At 49.0% G+C, this 25000-nt stretch overlaps 3 protein-coding genes across 3 annotated transcripts in view; all 3 read right to left on the bottom strand.

Moving 5' to 3' along the window:
- The window catches only part of LOC135824491 (uncharacterized), an 11566-nt gene extending 7615 nt beyond the window's left edge, over window positions 1-3951 (bottom strand). The window contains exons 1-3 of the mRNA XM_065337225.1: window positions 3354-3951; window positions 2653-2722; window positions 1362-1415 (exon numbers count right to left, since the gene is read on the bottom strand). Coding sequence (XP_065193297.1) covers window positions 1362-1415; window positions 2653-2722; window positions 3354-3417 — 188 coding nt within the window. The 5' untranslated portion in view covers window positions 3418-3951. The remainder of the gene's footprint in view (window positions 1-1361; window positions 1416-2652; window positions 2723-3353) is intronic.
- A 4609-nt stretch (window positions 3952-8560) lies between these two features.
- LOC135825048 (protein NLRC3-like) lies at window positions 8561-11635 on the bottom strand. Its single transcript, XM_065337783.1, has one exon. The coding sequence runs from the start codon at window positions 11633-11635 to the stop codon at window positions 8561-8563; it is 3075 nt and encodes a 1024-aa protein (XP_065193855.1).
- A 10490-nt stretch (window positions 11636-22125) lies between these two features.
- Window positions 22126-25000, bottom strand: part of LOC135825347 (uncharacterized) — a 10867-nt gene continuing 7992 nt past the window's right edge. The window contains exons 4-5 of the mRNA XM_065338082.1: window positions 23980-24075; window positions 22126-23059 (exon numbers count right to left, since the gene is read on the bottom strand). Coding sequence (XP_065194154.1) covers window positions 22772-23059; window positions 23980-24075 — 384 coding nt within the window. The 3' untranslated portion in view covers window positions 22126-22771. The remainder of the gene's footprint in view (window positions 23060-23979; window positions 24076-25000) is intronic.

The raw sequence follows: 25000 nt of genomic DNA on the forward strand, positions 1-25000 counted from the left end.
CACACCACTCCGAAAGGAGCCAGAGTCATTGTCAGGAGCAGAAACGGAGATGACGACTCAGGTCACTCTGTCGACGGTACACACACACACACACACACACACACACACACACACACTGGTGTAGCCATTAGTGGGGTGCTAACAGGGGCGTGGGAAGGTAATATAGGATGGTACCATCAGCCATCTGAGGTAGACTTTACTTGTTGGGAGAGGGTGGCTTGGTTGAAAGATTTCAAAATTTAGAGCCCAACTCCGTGCTTTTGGTTGTGTTACGGGTACCTGCCCCCTAGGGCGTGGGACACGCTACTACAGTCAATACCCCATAGTGACCGTAGCCTGTCCCATGACCCTGGCTAACCACCAGTGCGGGGGTATTCACCCACATGCATACACAATGGTGCGGCTAAACGCGAGTCGAGTGCTAACCGTCAGCGGGATGCAAGTCCACACACAGACTGGTGCCAACCATCAGTGGAGTGCCAACCATCAGTGGAGTGCTAACCGTCAGCGGGATGCAAGCCCCCACACACACACTGGTGCTGACCATCAGTGGAGTGCCAACCATCAGTGGAGTGCCAACCATCAGTGGAGTGTTAACCATCAGTGGAGTGCTAAGCGTCAGCGGGTTGCAAGCCCACACACATACACAATGGTGCTAATCATCATTGGAGTGCTGACCCACCAGGCCAGGCGAAACCGGTCCGGTTGGTCAGGCCATGACCACCGCACCAACGTTTTGGGGCCACCAACGTGACATTGTGTTACTGCTGAGGAGGTCATGTGTATAGTACCCTCCGTATCATACACAAACTGTATGAAAGGCTAGGGTATGGCCGGATTAATCGAAAACTGTTTCCGGCGGTCCTACCCACACGCATACTGGTGAAGTCATCAGTGGGGTGCTACCCCCCCCCCCCCCACACACACACACAGACTGGTGCAGCCATGTAGGGTGGATTGCTAGCCCCCCCCCCCCCCCCACACACACACACACATACTGGTGAAGTCATCAGTGGGGTGCTAACCCCCCCCCCCCCCCCCCACACACACAGACTGGTGCAGCCATGTAGGGTGGATTGCTTAACCATCAGCAATCAGCCAGACAAGATCTGGTTTTACCACAATAGACGCCAGTGTGAATGTGTTCGTGTATAGGTGTATGAGGGTATGGCGACTGGCTTTGCGGCAATCCCGGGAACAGCAACTCAGCCAAATAGTGTGAGGTTTCGGTGGCCAGAGGCCAAGCATGCAGCTGTATAGTTGGGAGCCACATTTTAACACGGCACACTGCGCCCCTGCTGTCATGGAAGGAAAAACAACTTGCAAACACCCCCGACAAATTTCATGTCGTTGTCGGATACAGTTCCGCGCATTTCTTCCTCAGCGTCTCCACTTGCATGCGCATTCTGGCAGTTCTAAAGTCAACAGCATAGAGCACACGCACATACACCCGTACACACACACACACACACATACACACGTACACACACACACACACACACACACATACACACACACATACACCTCAGACCTCAGACATGCCCATCGCGGGAGCGATGATAGCGAACAGCTATGTTTTTTAGACATAGCAACTTGTGCTGGGATTACACCATTCAACAGCTTGCAAGGCTGATGAATTGACCGCCACTATTTTTTAGCCTGGTATCCACCACACAGCTGTTTGAAGTGACTTTTTCTGGCCAGCGAATCCCTATTTTTCATTTTTCCATTTTTTTCTTTCTTTTTTTCTTTTTTCTTCGGTGCAGTGGTATGTGCAGCGATTTCCAATCGACACATACACACGCACACACACACACACACACACACACACACACACACACACACACACACACACACACACACACGGATCAGTACCCAGATACGGAAATGCTTGCCTAGATACTAATCCACCTGGAAAGAAGACGTGAGATAAAGATTGAGTCTCCTCCAGCAGCACACTCACATAATATTTCCACCAAAAACATGTACGGAATTGAAATACTTTACCAGCTGTACGTCGACACCCCCCCCCCCCCTCAAATGCTTGGGGTCTCAGTTTCTTGGATTTAGGATATAGCCGTCCTTATCTATACGGCGAAACGATCGTCATGTGAAACTGCTGCTTGTTACTGCTGCCTATTGTCCATCTAAATTGTCATAGTCGAAGAACAGTGCTGTTTTACTGAGGCATTCGGTTTTGCATGATTCTTGTTCGCCTAGCTTCCCCTTTAATTGATCTTCGCATCTTTGAACCACGCAAGTTGTGTGGAAAGTTGCTTTGCGTCCTTGAATCGTGGTTTGACCTTATTGTTCAATGGTTTTGCCAGGACATGATTGTATCGTCATCCACATGCATGAACATTGTACATGTACATCCGCCCACGTCCTTCACAGCTGAGACTTTCAGCTCGTGCTGGTCTTGGTTGCGCTCACCTTCCCCTCCTATGTTATCATAACAACCTCGGCACAGGTAATTGTTGCCTACTTCTTAAAATGTGACCTAAAATTCAATAATGCCATGCCACACAGTGTGCAAAATGCATTTTGGATTTGGAAAACTGGTTTACCGAAATTTCGCGCTACCGAACAGTTGATTTTGGGAAATACCGAAAGTATTACGCCACCGGAAATTCCCGGTTCTACAGTACGTACTGATCTTGAAGTTCTTGATTGGGACCGGGTTCTGCTGCTGCTGTCGTGGCATCTGCATCTACATCACCATCTGAGAATGGTGAGGGAAAACCGTCACACACGTACACACACACACACATCCACACGTGCACACACACATCCACACATGCATATACATGTCCACACATGTGCAAACACACACACACACACACACACTAGATTATCACAATGACTCCACAAGCGCGAGGGGAGGGTGGGTGGGTCATGAGATTTATAAGAACACGCGAAACCACCACCACAACCATTACAAATCACAAAGAATGACAGCCTTTTGCACGCCTCTACACTACAGCTAGGTCATGTGATACGGTGACTTGGATCGCAACACTTAGCATTCACTGTATGCCAGGACCGTAGTGTAATACTAATAGTGTATGTCACCTACAGACTAAGAGTACAGTACTAGAGTGGCTTCAACTAACACAGTAACAGACTCAGTAGACAATCTCTTTAGACAGCGATTGGGCCTCTGCACTGCAGCTGTCTCTGATCTGTACATCATGCACAATTGTATACGCTGGATTACAGCGAAATCAGCTGCACTGGGCCGGGATGTCTCACTAAAGACTAAAGAGTAAAGTCTAAAGAGTAACGTGCTGCGAGTTGTGAGACTGGCCAGCTTTCCAGCCTGCATGCAGTGTATGCAGGCTAATGAGTCTTACCAGCGTTTGGGAGCGATCGTCTGGGCTTGGCACCGCCGCCTGCGCCTGGGTTTATACTGCTCATCGTCGTCTATTGCAGTACATGCACTAGACTTCACGACAACCGTGACACTGATCAAGGATGGCCAAACGTCGCTGGGCTTTCACACGGACCCTTCTACCCAGCCGGCACGGCAATGAACAACGCCTGGCCTGGGCGTGTGCGAGATTGCAAAATAATCAGCGTTGGCAGCACCACTTGAAGTTAGTTCACAAATTTCAGAACAAATTCCTCCAGTTAGTTAGCGAAAGGTCCAAGATGGAGGCTGCTAACGTTAGATCGACATAAGCTATTTTTAAAACAGTAATTGCTATCACTGGAGTAGTGCTAAGGCAAGGGGGGATGGAGACTCTCTCACATGACTCTCAGATTCAGATCTCTCGCCGCGTGTGTGTGCGGGTGCAGCGATAGGTATTACCATGATTACGGAAGGTCTCAGATTCTTACCAATCTTGGTCTAAACCTTTGCTCAGCACACGCGTCAGCATAAACTAATTACTTGTAAGTAATACTAGCCAATCTTCTAAAAGAAAACGATTTAGTAACGTGTCAATGTTTGATACCTGGATACTGATCTTTTCAAACCTTCAAGTCATTCGAACAAACATTTTTTGGACTTGGGCCATGATCATGATGATTACTCATGGACATCGAGAGCTAGCTAGCATAGCGCGAGCATCGCGACAGCTGGCAGCTGTCGCGAAGCTCGCTTTGCTGCTGCATGCGGCTAGCTGCACGTACGTAACAGCAACCTAGCCAGTTATCTGCAGCCTGGTAGTACAGTGGTAACTGTGACTGTGAGTTTCGATAGTAAGCGTTGTTGCCACGCGCTGTTGCCACGCAACTACAATGTCTACATGTAGCTAGCTGCCACTGCCAGGCAGTCAGAGTAGCACGACTGACGCAGTGACGGACTGCAGTCTGTACAGACTGTATACCGGTAGATCATGCATGGTAGATTTGTAATTGTAGTGACTGTGTAGATCTGCACTCAGCTTGGACTCCGGTCCCGCGGGCCGCGGCTGGAGGCGGAGCCCAGGGCCAGGCCAGGAGAGCTAGAGCTACAGCACTCAGCAGAGACTAGAGTGCCAATCATCAGCTCAGGGATAATACACTATACTGACTATAGTTTTACGTCTCCCTGGTGCCAATCAACGCTGTCAGTGCCAATGCCGGGAATGGTGCACACGATCGAGCAACCCAGACCTAGCGAATGATTTTGGTCTTCTGGAGTGGTATTACCTATACAAACCATGCAAACGGACGCCTGTGGCGCATTTGTTACTAACTCGGAGCGAGCAAGTAGTTTTGGTGTAGGGCGAGAGAGTGCTCACCTGGGAGGCTCGGTTTTGGGGACTCTAGAGTAAATTTTACTTGGAAATGCTGCTCCGTTTCATTTCTTCTTCCTCAGTGAGGCCAGCTCTAGGCTTAGCAAACTACTGTACAGTTAGTGCAGTGTTCGAAGTTCGCAGTCCGACTGTCTGCAGGATTTTACTAGGACTCCACTTACACTGTTTGTTTGGGACCATAGTGGCACGAAGCGGACAACCAAGAACGAGTGAGAGAGGTTCAACAAGAACGAGTAAGAGAGGCTCAACAAGAATGAATGAGAGAGGCTCAACAAGAATGAGTGAAAGAGGCTCAACAAGAATGAATGAGAGAGGTTCAACAAGAACGAATGTGAAAGGCTCACCAGGAACCAGTGAGAATGGAAATTTGAAAATGGGGTGCAATATCCTGCATTCTGGACACTTTTACCGGGCATTGTGCTTAAAATAAGTGGCCGGGCCAAAGCTGGACGGGCTGCTACGCCCCTGAGTAGGCCTTTGCAGATTCTGCCGGCAGAAAAATTGGCAGAATTCGGTACTTTTTCTGCTAAATTTCATGCATGTTTGGTATGTGGATAAAGAAATGGAGCCGAATTCGAGGAATTGCCCGCCACAAGGTTAGTATGGTTCTGCCAATTTCACTGCTTTTCGAGCAGAATCTGCCACCTTTTCGAGCATTATCCGCCAATGCCTACGGGGCCCTGAGAAAGGTCACTGTTTCTGAACCTGGTGTCCCCCCCCTTTTTACATACTGTCACCCAACAACATGTTTCAACAAAACAAGTTTTATTTACATGTACATGACCTGTACAATAGTAGATCTACACTCATACAACTATTAGCTACAAGTTGGAAGGCCGTTGATTTGCGCACTGGAGTTGTGTTAGACTTAGAGCTAGTTCTCAGGTCGTTGAATGTCTCAGTAGCTTGTCAGTTTTGTGCCCTGCTATCGCACTTTCTGACTGCTTACCATCTTGTTACAGTCGTGGATAGTTGATTCATAACTCGTTCCCTTGTGTTTTCTGATAACAATCATACCGCAGAATCCCGGGGATAAGCCTAGGCCTCGACCAAATATGCTTGCACATATTTCCGCATATTTTTGTGAGACATTTCATATGTGGCATATTGAGCGACAAAGGGAATATTGGAATGAAGTCAGCATGTATTTCAAAAATTCTGAAGAAAATGAGGACAAAACATTCATATTATGGACAAAATGCGTTCAGAAATAGGCCTTGACAGATTATGCTAGCATAATTTTTCGCATAATTCCTACCAAAATCGAATAATCGCATAATTCGACGCAAATTGCATACGAATCGCATAAAACTGGAATAATCCGCCTGTTCGCATCAAATTCCATACAGTTGTACATGTTCTACAAGTACAAGTAGATGCACCAGGAAGTCGTAGGTTTACGACTCCCTTGATAACAATAAGTTACATGTCCAGTCCACGACAATCAGTTGCCAGTTGCGGTCGTAGCGAGGTCGGACGCTGCTTTGACCCCGTTGAACTTTTGCTACTACAGTACAACGCCCTCTACAAAAAAATTCCCCTGTTATTTTCCACAGAACCATTATACATTAGCAGCATATGTGAGCATAATGCGGCATAACGTTTAGCATAAAAATAGCATAATTCTGCAATTTGTTCAGCAATGCGAAAAGCATAATTTCACGAAAATACTAGCATAATCTGTCAAGGCCTATTCAGAAATGCCTTCAAGTTTATGGATGAATTTGGAATGGTTGAGGCGTTTGCTACATTTCCCCATGGATGAACACTATCGCTACGGTTGCTGGGGACACACCCCAGCCATACTATTCTGCATGTGTTTTGATGTGCACCATAAGCATGATAGCCGTGAAGCCAATGAATATTCCAAGGTTGTAATTTTACGGAAATGATCTACACTTTCTGCTTATGTCGAGCATATTTTGGCATATCTTTTTGCATATCTTGCTAAGCCTTTGGCATATTATGGACGTTTTCCCTGATATGCGACGAGCATAATAATTATGCTCTTTTTTTAGCATAGTTGGTCGAGGCCTAGATAAACCCATGGGCTTATCTGTTTCACAAGGACGTTTCGGTGGGCTTATACGCGGGCATGGCCTTATATGCCGGCACCAAAATTGTGATATTGAAAAGTACCAAGGAAGTGAGAAGTGCATTGCTGAAAATCACTGTGCAAACACAAACAACCGATGATTGTGTAGAAAGGTACGAAAAAAACTCTGCACTATTTGAAACTCGGATGTTGAGCCAATAATAAATTAGGTACCTCCGCCCGTACAGTATACCCTTTTCCCCTAGCTGGCCTGCATGCACCCGTACTACGTCATTCTCACCTTTCGTTCCGTTGGCCTGGGTAGCTACTTGCGCACCCATGTTTGCCATAGCTACCCAGGCCCTATAATATTGCGTTGCCTCTCTTCAAATCTCTCTCTCAATTCTCTTCAAATAATCGCTCTCTTGAGTCGAGCTCTCTCTAGTCATAATGTAGTTGTTGCCTTGCGTTGTGTCAGAATGTCCAACAATGGCGTTCAACAGTACCAAGAGTACATATGTTATCCCCCTGGGGCGTTATCTACTCTTGGTCGTACATGTACATGGTAGATGTACGAGCAAGAGTACATAGGCCCATAGGTTTGTACAACGAAGCTTTGTTATGTTTGAACTTATCCTGGGCTTATCCACGAGCATGGGCTCATACGCGGGCAGGCTTATCCGCGGAATTCTACGGTAGTCATTCATGAATTCATGCTTATGGCACACAACAAGCAGCACGTGGATCAACTGGTTTTACAAGTTTCTTGCTGGCGGTTGTGACAAGAATGAGCTCAGCATGATTATACAGACAACAAAGTAAGGGAAAGCAGCCAAGGTGGAAAATACAATTGTCTTGCGCGAAGCAGGCAGCAAGATAATACGCAGAGAGATCAGTATATGTACATTGTGAGGCAATACACAGTGGCAGTAATACACAGATACGATGCAATCATGATGAAGTGAATGCAGGCTATAACAAGATGAATCGAAAATCAACAAAACAGTTTCATGGTGCTGCAAGTCGCGTGGACTCACAAAACGCCTTTTTGCACACAAACACACATGTATATCTTATATACAAAAGATAAATAAACACTCACATCATAATTATTATACACATTCACAAAACACACACCACACAAACATACTTGAAGTACATTGGTCATAGAATTCTAATACCAGTTAAGTGTGAAATCTCACTAGAGAGGGAAAAGTATTCGATTTCTAGGAACATATTTACTACAACATTCTACGTCCAAGTACGGGTTAGAGGTTTAGTGGAAGAATGAAAATACTACAATGCAGCTGCAATGCTAAGAAAAAATATTCTATTCACTAGATGCAAACTTTGTGAAAGAAACATGCGACGAGTAAAGGCACGGCACCATGACCAAGTAAGAAACACAAATTGTCTCAACGATAGTTCACAATTATCCAACAAATTTACGAAACGAAAATATACATTATCAGGGTCTAAAGTTCAAAGGTCAAAGGTCAACACAGTAACTCCTGGAACTGACTAAAAACGAAGGAACAAACGTCCAGCCAAAACACAAATGTGCACACACACACACACACAAATACAGTATACGTTCAAGTACACACACAGACACGCATGTACGAGCACGCACCCACGGAAGCACTACCACGCATGCACACACATACGCACGTGCACTCCAAAGAACACACACAGACCGACTGTATGCTAGGAGGACGCGATAGACCAGCACAAGCTTTCTTCATAAGGACACAAATCCGTCTGTGCTAATTCTCTCACCTCCTCATTCCTCACTCTCACTATCTCCTTCAGCGTCGTACTCGTCTTCTTCTTCGTCGTCATTCTCCACTTCGTCGAGCCAGCGAAACTGGTTATACTGCACATTCAGATCATCTCTCACCATGGCACTTAGAGCCTCACGCAGTCGTGGAGACACTAGAGCTCTTCCAGGCATCTCCAGTTCCTTCAGAGACGAGCAGCTCTCAGCAGCGGCGGCGAACAGCTTTGCTTCGTCGCCAGTGTCCCGGAAATCATTCCTCCCCATTTCGAGCTTGGATAGGTTTGGCAGGCTGGGCAGCAGGGACGCAAGCACCGGCAGAGCTCCCGACGTGAGGCAGTCGTCGTCCAGGTACAGCTCCTCTAGGCGTCGGCACTGACTCAGCTCACCACGAACAGTTTCGAGGAAATCTCCAGTTAGCTCATTGCGCCGGAGTGAGAGGAGCTCCAAACTCTCGTGTTGCTGTTGAATGATTCTACTGACGATCGTAGCCGAGTTCTGCTTCATCCCAACCTTGTCCAGCCCCAGCATTCTCAGCCTCAGTGCTCCTAACAATGGTGCTAGCTGGGTTAGACCTTCCATATCCAGTACGTAGTCATCGAGACTGACGTACTGGATATCTGGGCAGCTGCTGCAGACTGTGGTGATGACGTCAAGGTTGACTGCTGGATCGGTGCACTTTTGACCTCCAAAGTCCACTCCCAGCAGTCCTGTACAGCGGTGTGTGTTGCTGTGGACGGTGGCCATAGCATTGCTGCTGAACAGGTTCTCGGATGTGTAGAGGTCTCGCAGTGTTGACGTGTTGGATGCGATACACGCTGCGATATGGGCCGTGTGACGATCTGTTAGGTTGTTCAGTTGCAGGTTGATGATCGTAAGATTGCGTAGTAGAGCCATGCCATCAGCCATGCATGCGTACCCGGTATCACCTATGCCACAGTCCTCCAGGCTGATGCTGGTGATGAACTGGTGGTGGTGACGGATGACTGTGTTGACGGCCTGGCAGTCCGACGGTGTGAGAGGAACATCCATGAAATCTACTCCGTACTCCGTCAAGATAGCTTGCATGCTTTTGATGTCTTCGATGCTGCTTTGCCTGGCGTTGACGTGCTCCGCGAAGACCCGGCAGGCGTAGAGGATTCGTTGTCTTCGTTCCGCGTCACTGACGTTCTCCAGAGGTGCGGGTGGCTGAGCTGCTTCGTCGGATGGAGGAACTGGAGGTAGCTTGGACGTGGGAGTGACGGTGAAGCATCGAATGGCCGAACCTTGCGCCTGGTGAGCCATGGCATAGTGTAGCAACTGTGTACTGGCACTGGGGACGCGGTCTGTCCATATGGGTAGCATTGAACGAACGAAATCCTTGCAGGTGATTTTGGTGACGGCTGGGTCAATTTCGAGGCGGACCACTTCAGGAGCAGACAATGCGAGACCGATCCTGTCACCCAGCAATTCTTCTGCAAGATGCTCTGCTTCGTCAAGCGAGAGAAAGGAGGACACGTGGTCGGCCCATTCCATGATGTGGTCGTGTGTGGTGAAGAGAAAGCACGTGACGTTGTGCCCCTCTGCTCCTGTGGAATGGTGGTCGTCGGCATTCTGTGGCTGAGTAGACGATGTGGACTGCGGATTGAGAATGGCTTTGATCAACACATTGACGGACTCACTGTCCAGCTCAGTGGCCAGTAAACGCCAAAACATGTTGAGGCTGCCTGTGAATGCTCCAAGTCGCTGCACAAGCCAGGCGATGTCAGCTGCAATGGGAGAGCGGCTAGCGATGTAGCGAGCTGCTAGAGCTTCCTGAAGTGCCAGATGGCTGAAACGCCACTGAGTCTTGGACCGTGGTGATGCCTTGTCGCAGGCGATGAGCAATCCAAGTGTGCGAGCTGCCAATGACAGTGAAAACATTTTGAAGTCGGCATCAGTGAAGACGACTTTCCGGCGGATGAGCATGTGAAAAGCGAAGCGGGAGAGATTAAGAAGATTTTCCTGGACGTCATCGGGAACATCGTCCCAATCGGTGTATTGCTCACCATCGCTGGGCAGCTTTCCTTCGTGCTGATTCAGTAGATGGAGGATTAGCGAGTTGACGATTGTACCCGGCGTGTTTGGCAAACTGTGCTTGTGTCGGTAGAGGCTGCAGATTGCTTGGGCAAAAAACGGAGTACGCATCATTGCGGCCAGCTGCGGGTTGGTGCGGAGATCTGCTAGCAACTTGGGTGCATCTTTCGGAGACAGGACATTGCGAATGTAGTGCTCCAAACCCTGCTTCTCAAAGCCTAGCAGCTCCACACGACGATGAAAGACTATGTCCCGGTTTTGTGTCAGCTTCATTGCTTCTGCTGAATGGCGTGACGTGATGATCAGGTTGATCCCCGGTAATTCTTTGCCGCAGATGACGTTGTACATGAACTTGCTGCAGTCGGCGAGCTTTATCTCGTCGAGGCCGTCGAGAATGATACAGACAGATTCCGGATGATTGCAGACAAAATCAATGACTTCAACCTGCTCACCTTCTGTTGTGATGCCGTAATTCTGCAAATCCAGCAGCTCAGCGATGCTTTTGATATTGCGCACTTCTTCCAAGCGCAGCTCCAGTGCACGCAGGACAGCGATGTGTGGCCAAATCTGCCCTCTTGCCCATTCAAACGGACCCTTCTTGGTGAAGAGCATGGTTTTGCCTGCTCCAGCCGATGAGAGGGCAATGGCACGGAAAGTCTTCCCATGCATGCGTTGTCGCATGGCTTTCTTGACATTGAGAATCTCGGCAAGTTTCATTTTGCGCAGCTTCCTAGCTTCAGACGCAAATGAATGAGCCAGCCGCTCATTGCCCGCAGTTGTGCCAAGTCTCTCTGCGTCACGCATCCTGGCATTTAGCTTCTGCTTGGACACTACATGGAGATCAGCATAAAGCTCGTCCAGTTGCAAGATTCTTTCCTTCTCTTCATTGGTCTCCTCTATGCAGAACTGCACATTGCTGTAGGCAGCACACAGACGGTCATGATATTTCTTCACGGTAGCAGGTAGTGGTTTCTTAGTAGTTTCGCCATGACCTGAGCTGGTAGTCGGACTACTTGCCTGGGCCATATTGCAGCAGCTCAGCAGTAATGAAGACTGCTAATGTTGCTGGCAGGGTCAGACACACAGCGCCCTCACACAAACACTAGCTACACTAGAACAGACAACAGTTACCAGCAGAGCAAGCTAGAGAGATCAGCTACAGGTAGCTGTAGCCACACTGTATGATTAGTTTGTGTGTAGAGATTTGCTCTTGCACTTGTGCCGTGTATAGCATGTACTGTGCTGTACAAGTCATTCTTACCTACCCGTATACTTCACTGTACAGACACTGACAGCAGCAGCAGCAGCTACTATTTGACTGTAGGAGTACATGAGTCCAAGAAGCATTTTCCCCTTGCTACTGTAACTGCACTCTTCTACATCACTGTGTACTGTAGTGCATTGGGTGTGTGCGTGTGTGCGTTTCTCACTGTCCCATCTACTATTCTCTGAGCAGCCAACGCCTGAGACGCAGACAGTGTCTGACGCCACAATGACGTCTCACTTGTCATTGTCAGAATGCCCCTGTCATGACTGACCAGCAGATTGTCAGAATGCACCTGTCATGACAGACCAGCAGACATAAGACAACTAACTCAAACTCACACCAAGCCCACACAGTACGTGTTAGTTCATGTATAAATAACAGGACTCAGTGTAGTGTAGTGTAAACGCCTCTTCTTGTACGGGAAAAATGAATTGCACGCAATATCATCAAACAAACTCATGTATGAATTATGAGTCAGCAAACTACTTCGAGGTAGTTGATCCAAATGGTGGTAAATACACACCCGGCGATATGGCGGTAAATACACACCTGGCCACGTACGCCGTCTGGCCTAGGCGGCAGAGTTATTCTGACCGCACAGAGCTCTCCTTCTTTTCTTACCATCTATTCGCGCCTGGCGCCTGGTCGATGCATGGCTGGTGGTATCCGATATAGCAGGCTGGTGGATCAAGTAGTGCAGGGCACATAGCAGATGGCACAGCAACGACATACAATGGGTATCCGGTCAGTTAGTCGCGAGACATTTGATGATTTCGAGGTGGTCAATTCATCGAATGACATTTCGCGACTGTGCTGTTTCGTACCTTGATTTTTTCGCAGAATAACACACTCGGCGAGTGCATTGCGACGAAGTTACATTTTCAACGCCGAACCTGTCGCCGAATTTCACTGAAAACTGTAAGCTTTGGGTACGGAATCCTTTATCTTGGTGACTCAATCATGGACCCTTATCCCGATTTTCCTGGCCTAACTAACTTTGCGAGGCAACCCAAACTAGTCAAGGATGGGTATGCCTATGTGCAAGGCAAGAGAGGAAGAAACGAGACTGTTTTCTAATACTGGAGCTGCGAAAGCCACTGAGCTTTCACTCGGACATTCTTCCTACCCAGCCAGCAAGGCAATGAACAAAGCCTGGCCTGGGCGTGTGCGAGATTGCAAAATAATTAGCGTTGGCAGCACTAAGTTAGTTCACATATTTCAGAACAAATTCCTCCAGTTAGTTAGCGAAAGGTCCAAGATGGAGGCTGCTAACGTTAGATCGACTACTAGCTACTAACAGTAATTGCTATCACTGGAGTAGTGCTAAGGCAAGGGGGGATCGAGACTCTCTCACGTGACTCTCAGATTCAGATCTCTCGCCGCGTGTGTGTGCGGGTGCAGCGATATCGCGATAGGTATTACGGAAGGTCTCAGATTCTTAGTCTAAACCTTTACTGAGCACACGCATCGGCATGTAACTAACTAATTACTTGTTAGTAATAGGTAGTAGCTAATCTTCTAAAAAAACCGTAACGTGTCATGGATTGATACCTGGTCCTGGATACTGATCTTTTCAAACCTTCAAGTCATTCGAACAAACATTTTTTTGACTTGGGCCATGATCATTGATTTAATAATTATGATGATTACATGGAGAGCTAGCGCTAGCATCGCGACAGCTGCATGCCTGCAGCTGCACGTAACAATACTATCGAAACTCACACTCACAAGACACAAGCACCAGGTTGCTGTTCTGAACAGCAACCTGGTGCTTGTGTCTTGTGAGTGTGAGTTTCGATAGTACAAGTAAGCATTCTTGACAAGCGCTGTTGCCACGCAACTACATGTAGCTAGTTGCCATACAGTCAGAGTCAGAGTAGCACGACTGACTGTACTAGTACTAGTACAGTTGTAGTACAGTTGTAGTACAGGTGGAATCCTGATAATTCGAATATGGCTTAATTCGAACATACCGCTTAATTAGAAGTTTTTCCAGGACCGATTTCTATCAATACGATTCCCACATAAAATTTTCTGATAATTCGAACCTCGAACTGGACATGTCCGGTTAATTGGAAGTCCCACCAGCAGATTCCACTTACATAGAAAAATGTGTGGGATTTGTGCTGATAATTCGAAGTTAGCAAAGTGTAATTCGAAGTTCACTGTACACTGTACTGGTCAGTTCAGTTTGCATGAGCAGGCTGTGCTGGTCAGTTCAGTTTGCATGAGCAGGCTGTGCTGGTCAGTTCAGGGTCCGTAATATTTGTGTCCATAGCGCAACTCTGCGTGACCATGAGAGCATTTTGACATACATATTGAGTTGTGGGTTCATGTTTGGATAATTAGAATGTCCGGATAACTAGAAGTTTTTTTCTGGCATTTTGAGGTTCGAATTATCAGGATTTTGCCTGTAGTCGTCATGTACATGACTGTGTACATGTACATGTAGTCTGTACTGCATGCGCTCGAGTGCACAGATCTACACTGCAAATCTATAGACTGCATGCATGCTGTAGATCTGTAGCTGTGCACGTGCACTCAGCTTGGACACCCGTCCCGCGGCCGGTGCCCAGGCCAGGCCAGGAGAGCGACATAGCTTTTTATTTTTAGTACGACTCCCTGGTGCCATGCCAATCAACGCTGTCAGTGCCAATGAATGGTGCACACAAGCAACCCAGACCTAGCGAATGATTTTGATCTTCTGGAGAAACGGACGCATGTGGCGTATTTGTTACTAAACCGGAGCGAGCAAGTAGTTTTGGTGGATTGCGAGAGACTGCTCACCTGAGAGGCTCGGTTTTAGGGGCTCTAGAGTAATATAGAGTTAATCTTACTTGGAAATGCTGCTCCGTTTCATTTCTTCTTCCTCAGCGAGGCCACCTCTAGGCTTAGCACACCACAGTCAGTGCACTAGTCTGTGCAAAGTTCGCAGTCCGACTGTCTCCAGGATTTTACTAGGACTCCACTTACACTGTATGGGACCATAGTGGCACGAAGCGGACAACCAATAATGAGCAAGAGAGGTTCAACAAGAATGAGCGAGAGAGGTTCAACAAGAAGGAGTGAAAGAGGCTCAACAAGAATGAATGAGAGAGGTTCAACAAGAATGAATGAGAAAGGCTCACCAGGAACGAGTGAGAAAGGATCATCACTTGGTCCGCTACCCAGTACCCACACATGATGTAGTACCCATGGATGTACATAATTGGAAAGGCTTCCTGTCTGAAGCCTTTCCATACTGGTACTCGATGTTCCAGTTTTGTGACACGAGAATGGCACGAGAATTAGTGTACCGCTGAGTGTACCGCTATACACGTGGTCGACACGTAGTCGACACGTTGTTGATACTTTTTTGACACGTGACCCCGTCAACGGTCTGCTTTGTGCCAATGCCACTCGGTAAACGCCGATGTCGCGTACGACAAAGACGACTATCCCGTACGCGAAATAGTTGAGAACTGCATGACGTGGACCTGACGGCAAGGACAACTGCGAGGAGGCCCCTTTCGGTACCCCTGACGGGAAGGAGAACAGCAGAAGTCGACGAAGTCGAAGGAGGAGGCCCCTTTTCCGTACCCCATACTGCAAAGTGCCATTGGTGGATACCTTTTGCACCTGGAACGACCCCTTAAACGCTGTCGCGGCGACTATCCCGTACGCGAAATAGTTGAGAACTGCTGACGTGGACCTTTTGGAACGGCCCCGTAAACGCTGTCGTGTCGGCGGAGTGAATGTGCAGGGTACTAGGCCAGCTATAGGGTGAAAAGAATTGCTGCAAAGACGTCCCCTCTACTAGTACTAGGCTCTAGGCCTTTGCCTTTGGAGACATCGTCGGCGAACTGAATGCGCAGGGCGAAAAGAATTGCTGCAAAGACGTCCGCTCTAGGCCTTTGGAGACATCGTGGGAACTCCTTCCGGTACTATACAAACTGCTGACGTGGCCGTGGACATGTACATGGAGAGTCATGGTGGGACTTCATGTACATGGATACATGGTGGGAATTCCTTCCGGCACCCCCGTACCGCAAAGCCAACGGTGGGGAAGGAGAAGTGCAGACGTGCAGGAAGACGAACGAGGAGGAACCAGGAAGAGCGAGCAATGGCAGGACTAGCTGGACCGTAAGTAATAGCTGAATTGTGCATGACAACTTGACATCCATGCGGCACTCGCCACTTGCCACTGCATATTTCTTGTCCACTAACAATGTCTCTCCTCTGCCCCCTGCGTGTCCACGGCTCTGTTTCTGAATTGGCCCGATGAATCGAATGTCTTCCGCAACTGGAACGGCCCCGTGAACGCTGTCGCGTCGGCGACTGAATGCGCAGGAGGGAAAATATTGCTGCGAAGACGTCTCCTCTAGACGACGGTAAGGCACCCCATTGATATGTTGCCAGTGTGTGCCAGGGTATCGCGCGATGGTGAATGAGGAATGATGAAGGGTACGGTGGGACTGTAGACCTGCAGGAATAGAGAGAGTGACTACAATACGCTCTCGACCTGATAACGTGAGTACAAGACACTCTCCACCTGATAACGTGTTAGTACTTCATTACGTTTAAGGTGTACGTATAACTTCTCAAAAAAATTTAATGGTCTACAGTCGTGTCGGAAGGGTACGGTGGGACTGTAGACATGTTACCTTCTAACACGTTATCAGGTGGAGAGTGTCTTGTACTCACGTTATCACTATTATCAGGTCGAGAGCGTATTGTAGTCACTCTCTCTATTCCTGTACTTCATTACGTTTCAGGTGTACGTATAACTTTTCCAAAAAATTTAATGGTTCACGTCTTCAGATAGAGAGCGTATTGCACCCACAGTCTAGTCTCTGTAGTGCATTGAGATTTTGTTGATCGAACATGAAATGGATACACAGACAGGCCCGTAGCAGCCCCATTTTGGTTGGTCCGGCAAGATCCGACTTCGATGCTCCCCCCCCCCCCCCCCCCCCCCGAGCCCACACTCATACATATGCCGGTACATGTACATGATTGTACATGATTGTACATGATTGTACATGATTGTACATGATTGTACATGATTGTATGAAGAGTACACGTACATGCATGTAATCGTGACCATGCAAAGTGACATAGGGCGAGAAAAGGAAGAAGGGACGTTCGGCATGAGTCAGAAAAAAGGGCATCGCATGTTGTGTCCGTCCAAACAGAACTTGTTGAAGCCTATGAAGGCATAGCAACCGTATCTAAATGCATCTAAATGCATGTGATAAAAGAACCAGAATGGACCTTTGGAGGAGGAGAAAGGATATTGCAATGGAAAATCTTTGGTACAAACAAACTCTATCTAGAAAGAATTGGAGGAAGAAAAGAATCAATACATTTCAGGAAGCACAGAGTAGGAACATTCACAGACATGACTGTCCACATGACCTTCAGCAGGGTCATACTACTCCTGATGACATGTAGGTCTACTACTAGCACTACTATTTCTACTCTTGCTACTACCTCTATACTACTTATTGCACACATCGATCCCATCAATGGTACCGGGTGGACATCCTGAGCTGCTCACATCTGTGAGGTTCGGTTTTTTTTCTTTGGTCGAATATTGGTCCGGCAGCTGCCGGACCTGCCGGACCGCCTGCTACGGCCCTGACAGACAAAGCCAGGCCAAGTACATGGTGAGATGTCGCCAGAAGAACGTCTTCAGGTAGAGAGCGTATTGCACCCACTGTCTAGTCGATTTTGTGGATCGCACATGAAATGGATACACAGACAAAGCAGGCCAAGTACATGAGAGAGTGGACGATGTGCAGATCGACACGGCCTGCGGGTACTTCATTAAAGTTACCCGTGACATAACTAGGATAAAAGTTAATCACTGCAAAAACATTGCCAAGTATGTGAGCACTTTGGACTTGACAGAAGAGTGCACGGGCGACGTTGACAAAACATACCGCGGTGACTGTCACTATCATGACAGCAGGGCACATCGCACGCAGCATCGCAGATCGTGTCGAATTGCGCATCATAATAATTATTGCAAAATTGCTCCTGTGCGTGCAAGTGGATTTCATTGCACTTCTCAGTTTGGGAAATGCTCGATTATGACAATTCTCCGTGTGAGTGCACTAGCCCTGAACAGACATGTAGGTGAACCGTTTGTGGTGTCTCATAGCCTACCTCACGACCTTCTGCTTTCTTTCTTCATCACTTGTATCTTGCAGGTATATCATCCCGTGACGACCACATTGAAGTCTGAATTTGAAGTGTGAAGATGCTTCAGCAACCACATCGTACTTTTCCATTGCTTTCATTGTGCTTCTACTGTGCATGTGTGTAACTTGTGGGGTAAACATGTGATGACATTGTATGCTGGCGACACGGTCAGATCATCAGATGTTCATGCGTCTAACGTACACCTGCATGTTATGCATTGAAAAGGGTTTGCCACTTGCGATCCTGGGACGAGTATCAGGTCCGCTTTGTCCTGTGTGGGCTGTATCAGATTGCTGTTCACTTCTCTATCTGTTGGATATGTGACTTTCTGCAAGTTTCTGGTGTATGATGGCCACGTCCTTGCTTGTCACTTTGTATGATATTACATTCTGTATTCGCTGCTTCCATGGCATGATCTGCAAACTGCAATCCTTGGGCAAATGTCATGTTTGCTATGTTGTGCTTTGGCCGTCAGCTTGTCTACACGCTGTAGTTGAATTATTTTTGTTTCACAACTGACTTCCTCAAGTACGGTGGCCACTGCTTTGCATGGCATTATACATGAAGAATTTCCTGTTTGTGTCGTGTGCATGTGCGTATGTGTGCGTGGCCGCGTGTGTGTGCCGTGTGCATACACATGTTTGTGTATCTGTGTGCGGGGTAGCGAGGCGGGGAGGGCTGGTATGTATCAGTGTGTTATTGCAGTCGCATGGCTACACACAGTACATCGCGTGCGTGGTCATCATGTTTACCTTCGGGGTTGGGGTGGGGAGGGAACGGAAAAAGAGCTGAAATTATCCATATAAAAATCGCTCTGTGAGCGGTTCTGAAAAACCTTTACTGGTACTGCCCCGTCGTAAAAGTAAGAAATTAGAACTGGCCCATTGTCCCCCCAAATGCGAACTGATCCACCTAAATCGCGAATGACGGGACCCGAACGCACCAGTAGCACGAGGTTCCTACCTGTGGATGCAGATGGGGACGTTGGTCCGGACCATAGGCCATGTACATGTACTGTACTAGTGGTAGGCTTCCCTATCAAAATAATAAATTCTACTACTACTACTGGTGTTACCCTATGATAATTGCCGTGATCCTGTGCCCTCCCGACCTCGTGCTACTGGTGCGTTCGGGTCCCGTCACTCGCGATTTAGGTGGATCAGTTCGCATTTGGGGGGACAATGGGCCAGTTCTAATTTCTTACTTTTACGACGGGGCAGTACCAGTAAAGGTTTTTCAGAACCGCTCACAGAGCGATTTTTATATGGATAATGTAGTACATAATTATATGGATGGTCCAAGATGTCAACTCTACAGGTCTGCAAGTACATAACACATGGACATGTACGCACCTAGGATCTCTCATCATGGTCATGCTGCTAGTGCTGCTACTGCTGCTGCTGGTGTTATCCACGGCTCCACCGCAGACAGTGCTACTGCTCACAAGCTGCAGCTCGTCTCCGTCCGGTCTCGAGCACGGTTGGCATAGCAACGGCGATGACGGCAATACACACGTTGCAAACTCAACACCACCGTGGTCGTCATCACTACCACAGTCGCCACTGTACTTGCTGCCGTGACCTGCGTTCCCGATCTACGCTATCGGTGGTGCACAACAGTTCACTGTGCCACCAAGCGACAGCGACCTGGAGCTTATTGCCAAGAACTTCCGCTTCATTCAGGTTAGTCGCATGTCACGTCGGAAACAATTGTATTGTGAATCGGCCACACGCCGGGCGGTGTGCGGCCCTATTTCTGTGAAAACTGGGCTGCAAAATTGTTCAAGGCGCAAACTTGCATGATGCGACTCAGACTGGATTTCATTGAGCTGTACAGTACTTGTACATGTCATGTCGCAGGATACAAGTTTCATTAATAATGTACACGACATCACGCAGCACCGCACCACTGCGGCACATCACCACCACACAGCACGGCACCGCACAGGACTGTGCGACACCACACGCCGCCGGAATACACACCATCGCCACACCACCCGGTACCAAACCACAGGATGGCCTGAACCTGTCGTAAAGTTTCTTCCTGTCTGTTCGGTTTGCGCGTACCTATCTTGTGTTGTGTCAACTTCAGATACGTGACTTTGCCCACAGCAACAGCGATGCACTGCTCATCGTTGTCTGCATACTAGCGTTACTGTGTCTCTCGGTCATTGCTATCTGCATGTGCATCCTGTGTCGGCAATGTCGCAGCGGCAAGCGACAGGGCGGGCGCAAGCTGAAAACTCCCGGCCCGCAGCAGCGCTCAGACAGTCTTCGTTACTCGCGTCTCGATCAATACAGTCCCGCGCAGTCACGTTCCGGAACGCCGGCCCCTGTCGAGGGTGATGAGAATCACGACAGACCATCATCGCTGCAGCTGGAGCGAAGTAATTCCATGCCGAGCTCACGTGGACGCAATCTCTCGACGTCAATACCTCCATATCTGCCGTCCGTTGTCGGTAGTCACAGTAACGGCTATGAGGTGCATCCGTACATCAGAAATCCCCGCGGTCCCGCAGGGGCAGCAACAACGACGCGATGTCTGGAACGTCGACGCTTTGGCAACATGACCACCAGGTCTACGCGACGCGAGGCATCGCCGTTGGTTACGGGTGACGACCAACGCGCCACCAAGTCCAATCTGGCACAGGCACCGCGGAGTCGCTTGACCAGCACCCATCGGCAGCCGCCGTTGCTGCGAACGCTTGAGCGCAGCCAGAGCTGCTACACCGAGGAGGAGCTACTGGCGGACGTGAAGAAGATTGATCGCGCCAGGTGCCTGCGCCGACAGTCGACCGTGGATTCGCAGAGCATGACATCGCTCGATTCCCTTCCGGACATGCTAAGCAGCACGGGCATGGACGGTGTCAGCGTGACGACGTCCACTCGTGATCTGTACCGGCGATCGACTCCGAGGTCATCGTCAAAGCCCACGACTCCCGTGAATCGTCGTCCGCTGCCCGCAGCGGCACCCAGCAGCCCGGAGCTGGGCACCGAGATAATGTTTGCGGCGCCGTCGAAGTCGCACACCTCCGTCAAGCTAACCTTTTACTATACCGAGTACAATCCAAACATAACCATACTTAACGTGGAGTGCTTCGAGCTGAGCCGTGCGCCGTCGCGCTCCAACACCTTCATGGCCAAGCTGAGCTGCAGAAGGAGCGCACCACGCCCGTCAACGGCTCGAGCAACCCGTTCTTCTTCCACGATGTGCTGCGCATGCCGTTCGCCAGCGTCGAAGAGGTACGCTCCAACACACTGACCGTGGAAGTGTACCTAGTGCACTTTACACTCGGGCCGCTGCACAAGGAGAAGAAGATCGCCATCTCGCACTACGATTTCAACGCCAGCCAGGACGTCGAGGAGGTGAATAACATCTGCTGTGACTTGCAGCCAGTACGATGAACATCGTGGATCAGGGGTGTAGCTGGTCCCCCTCTCAGGGGTGGGGGTTGGGGGTTGTACGGTCGCATATGTGTAGGATGGCTAGTGTGTATCATCCATGGTCATCATCATGTGCCTGCTGAACCTAGGTCGACATTTTTTGGGGTCGGGGAGACAGTGCATGTGCCCCCCCCCCCCCCCCCCCTGCCCCATGCGGACTACGCGCCTGGTCGTCATGGTTTGAAGTATACGGAAACGAAAAGCTTCAAGTCGTTTCGTTCGTTTGTGGCTTGTGCCACCGTGTGTGAATAGACATATAACCTGAGACCAATGTCCCTCATCGTAGCACTACCTAACATCTGCTGTGACTTGCAACCACTGTACTGAACACCGTTGCCATGCCATGGTGTCTCATACGGAAACCGAGAACCTCGGGATATTTCAAATCATTTTCGTTTGCCCGTTTTGTTTATGTTTTTTTTTTAGTTCGTTGCCTCAACAGTGCAAAGTACAACTTCAAAGAGGGTCGAACATTTCATTCGTTGTGGCTTGTGTCACCCTGTAAGAATAATCGTGTATCCCGAGACCAATGCACTTAACTTTAGTACCTTCAATTTACACTGATTTATTACGTAATAAGTTACTTGAGTTACGACTGGAGTGCACCCAGCTCCTCTCTGAGACAGAGGTGGCGGCAATGAATGACGTTCAGAACCGATGCAGCCCCATCAGAAAGTGAACAACACGCCGGCAGTCAACGTATGTGTGCACAGCTGTAAGCATGCGCTCTCTTTGCAAAATATCTTTGACAGTACACATGCTCTTGAGATGTTCTGAATATCCACATATCCACATGATCATGTGATCTGATTATGACGTCATGCGTATAAACTATAAACCCAGTTATGGTGTAACGAGTATAGTCTGATCATGTGATCAAATTATGATGTCATGCTAATATTCTGATCATGTGATCTGATGTCGTGTCTATACATGTAATATGATCATGTGATCAGGCTGGGTCAATGAAGAATCCATGTGAGTCACAGCGGATGTGACAGTTCCTCAAGTTATCACCTGACTACAACTGTTGACATTTCACGTGACCACGGTGAGTATAATAATACCAATGACATCATTTCGTCTGATCACAGAAACCATACACTGATGATTACATCATGTCATGTGATCACGTGACTACAGACTGATGACATCATGTCATGTGACCACTCAGTGAGCATGTAGCGACGACATCATGCACATCACGTGATCAACGATCACGCAATACCAGCAATAACACGTGACTGTATGACCATACCATCATCATTAGTTCCTCTTGCGAGCAGCTCCCGATGAGCGCCGGCTGTGGCGGGTACTGCTGGGCAAGGCTGAGAGAATAGGCGCACGGGGAATGCCATCCGACGGGAACGTGCGACGGTCGGGAACAAACTGTGTGAACGATAACCGCTCCTGAACGCTCGATGCTGCGTTCTGCGGCTTGGCTGAACTCTTGGGTGTTCCGTAGCGAAACTGATTGATTCGTTCTTGAGAGCGCTTCTCCGCTTCCAGCTCGCCAATATCCTGGAGAAACTTGACGCGCGACTTCTCAAAGCCCTGCAGATGAAATGATGCATTGGGAAACGAATGTGTGTGTGTGGGGGGGGGGGGGGGGAAGACAGACAGTGACAGTGACAGTGAGAGTGAGAGGCGGAGAGACTGAGAAAGAGATAGAGAGCAGAGCAGAGACAACCGTATACGGAGAAATATTCGTCCGGAATTTATTTGACTTTTTCGTCCCAGGAGTTGGACGAAATTATTTACTGACTAAAGTTTCTGCTGCTACAGTAGCTGGGTTCACGTTTAAAGGGGGGGGGGGGGGGGCTTGGTCGAAATATTCTTGATGCATCTAATAATCGTCTAAGCCCACGACTCCCGTGAATCGCCATCCACCACAGGCACCCGCCAGCCCTTGACGCAGCTTGAGTAGTGTGATTCTTCCTGTCACTGAGCACAGGCATACATCAGCTACACTCAGCTAGCTACACTCAGCTAGCTACACTCAGCTAGCTACACTCAGCTAGCTACACTCGGCTAGCTACACTCAGCTAGCTACACTCGGCTAGCTACACTCAGCTAGCTACACTCAGCTAGCTACACCCCGATAGCTACACTCAGCTAGCTACACTCAGCTAGCTACACTGTCCTCGTTGAAAAGTGGTGCTGACAAAAAATCGATTCGCAAAATATGTTGATTTTCAATGTACATGATGACATGCGATTGCTGGCAATGAGTACAAGTGGACTTTACACACGGCCACTCGATTCCGGCTTCACAGAAGGCACTGAGCCGCCATCACTACAGACTACAGGCCCGTCACAGTGTGACATTAGAGGTGGGGCGGCAAGAAAGATGGTGCGGGGTTACTCACCCCTTGAAAGTGTCAAGCACCGCCGGTAAGTACTTATCTAGGGAGTTCGAGAAGGAGGAGGGAATGGACCAGCCCGGAGGGAGCGGGGGGTTGTATTATCAGTACCTTGCAGTCGTCGGAGAGGTCGTTGATCTTGGCACGTAGGGCCTCGTTCTCACGTTTCACCCGCACTATGTGCTCCTGCACTCGTCTCTGAGCATCCTGTAAGATCATCAACACATACATTACAAACGAAAGACACTTACTCGCAGAGTTCTCGGCAGTTACCCATGCAAAGGTCCCCACCATCAGCAGCACGCGCACCCCCCCCCCCCCCCCAATACCACTGCCAGCCAAAGTAACCCCGGCAACAGCAGCACCACCATCAGCAGACGTTGCCCCAAGAACAGCAGTACTCTATTAGCCATCAGCAGACAGAACCCTCCCGGGCAACAGCATCTCATCCGTCCCCCCCCCCCCCCCCACACACACCACCACCACCAGCCAACATAGTCCCGACAACAGCATCATTACCACCATCAGCAGACAGAAGCCTGGCAACAGCACCTCCGCCGTCTCCCCCCCCCCCCCCCCCCACACACACACACACACACCACCACCAGCCAACATAGCTCACACACACACACCCAACACCACCACCAGCCAACATAGCCCCGACAACAGCATCACTACCACCATCAGCAGACAGAACCCTGGCAACAGCACCTCCGCCGTCTCCCCCCCCCCCCCCCCACACACACACCATCACCAGCCAACATACTGTATAGCAGGAAATTTTCGGTCGGAAATATTTTCGGACGAAGCCGAATTTCGACCTTTCGTACGGATTCTATTTTCGTAAAGTGTTGCATGCTAAATGCACGTGTTCGCATGCAGTACCCATGTACAGTGCACATCAAGTTACATGAACACATTTTAGTACGGAATAAATTTTAGTGCAAAAAGGCCGTGGACGAAATCGTACGAAAATATATTCCGTCCGAACATTTCCTGCTATACAGTAGCCCCGACAACAGCATCACTACCACCATGAGCAGACAGAACCCTGGCAACAGCACCTCCGCCGTCTCCCCCCCCCCCCCCACACACACCACCACCACCAGCCAACATAGCTCCGACAACAGCA

Source organism: Sycon ciliatum, chromosome 9 (genome assembly GCF_964019385.1).
Source record: "Sycon ciliatum chromosome 9, ocSycCili1.1, whole genome shotgun sequence".
Classification (NCBI taxonomy): domain Eukaryota; kingdom Metazoa; phylum Porifera; class Calcarea; order Leucosolenida; family Sycettidae; genus Sycon; species Sycon ciliatum.

Excerpts from the sequence above, each read along its gene's own strand:
- LOC135825048 (XM_065337783.1), bottom strand. The coding sequence starts at position 11,635 with ATGGCCCAGGCAAGTAGTCCGACTACCAGCTCAGGTCATGGCGAAACT.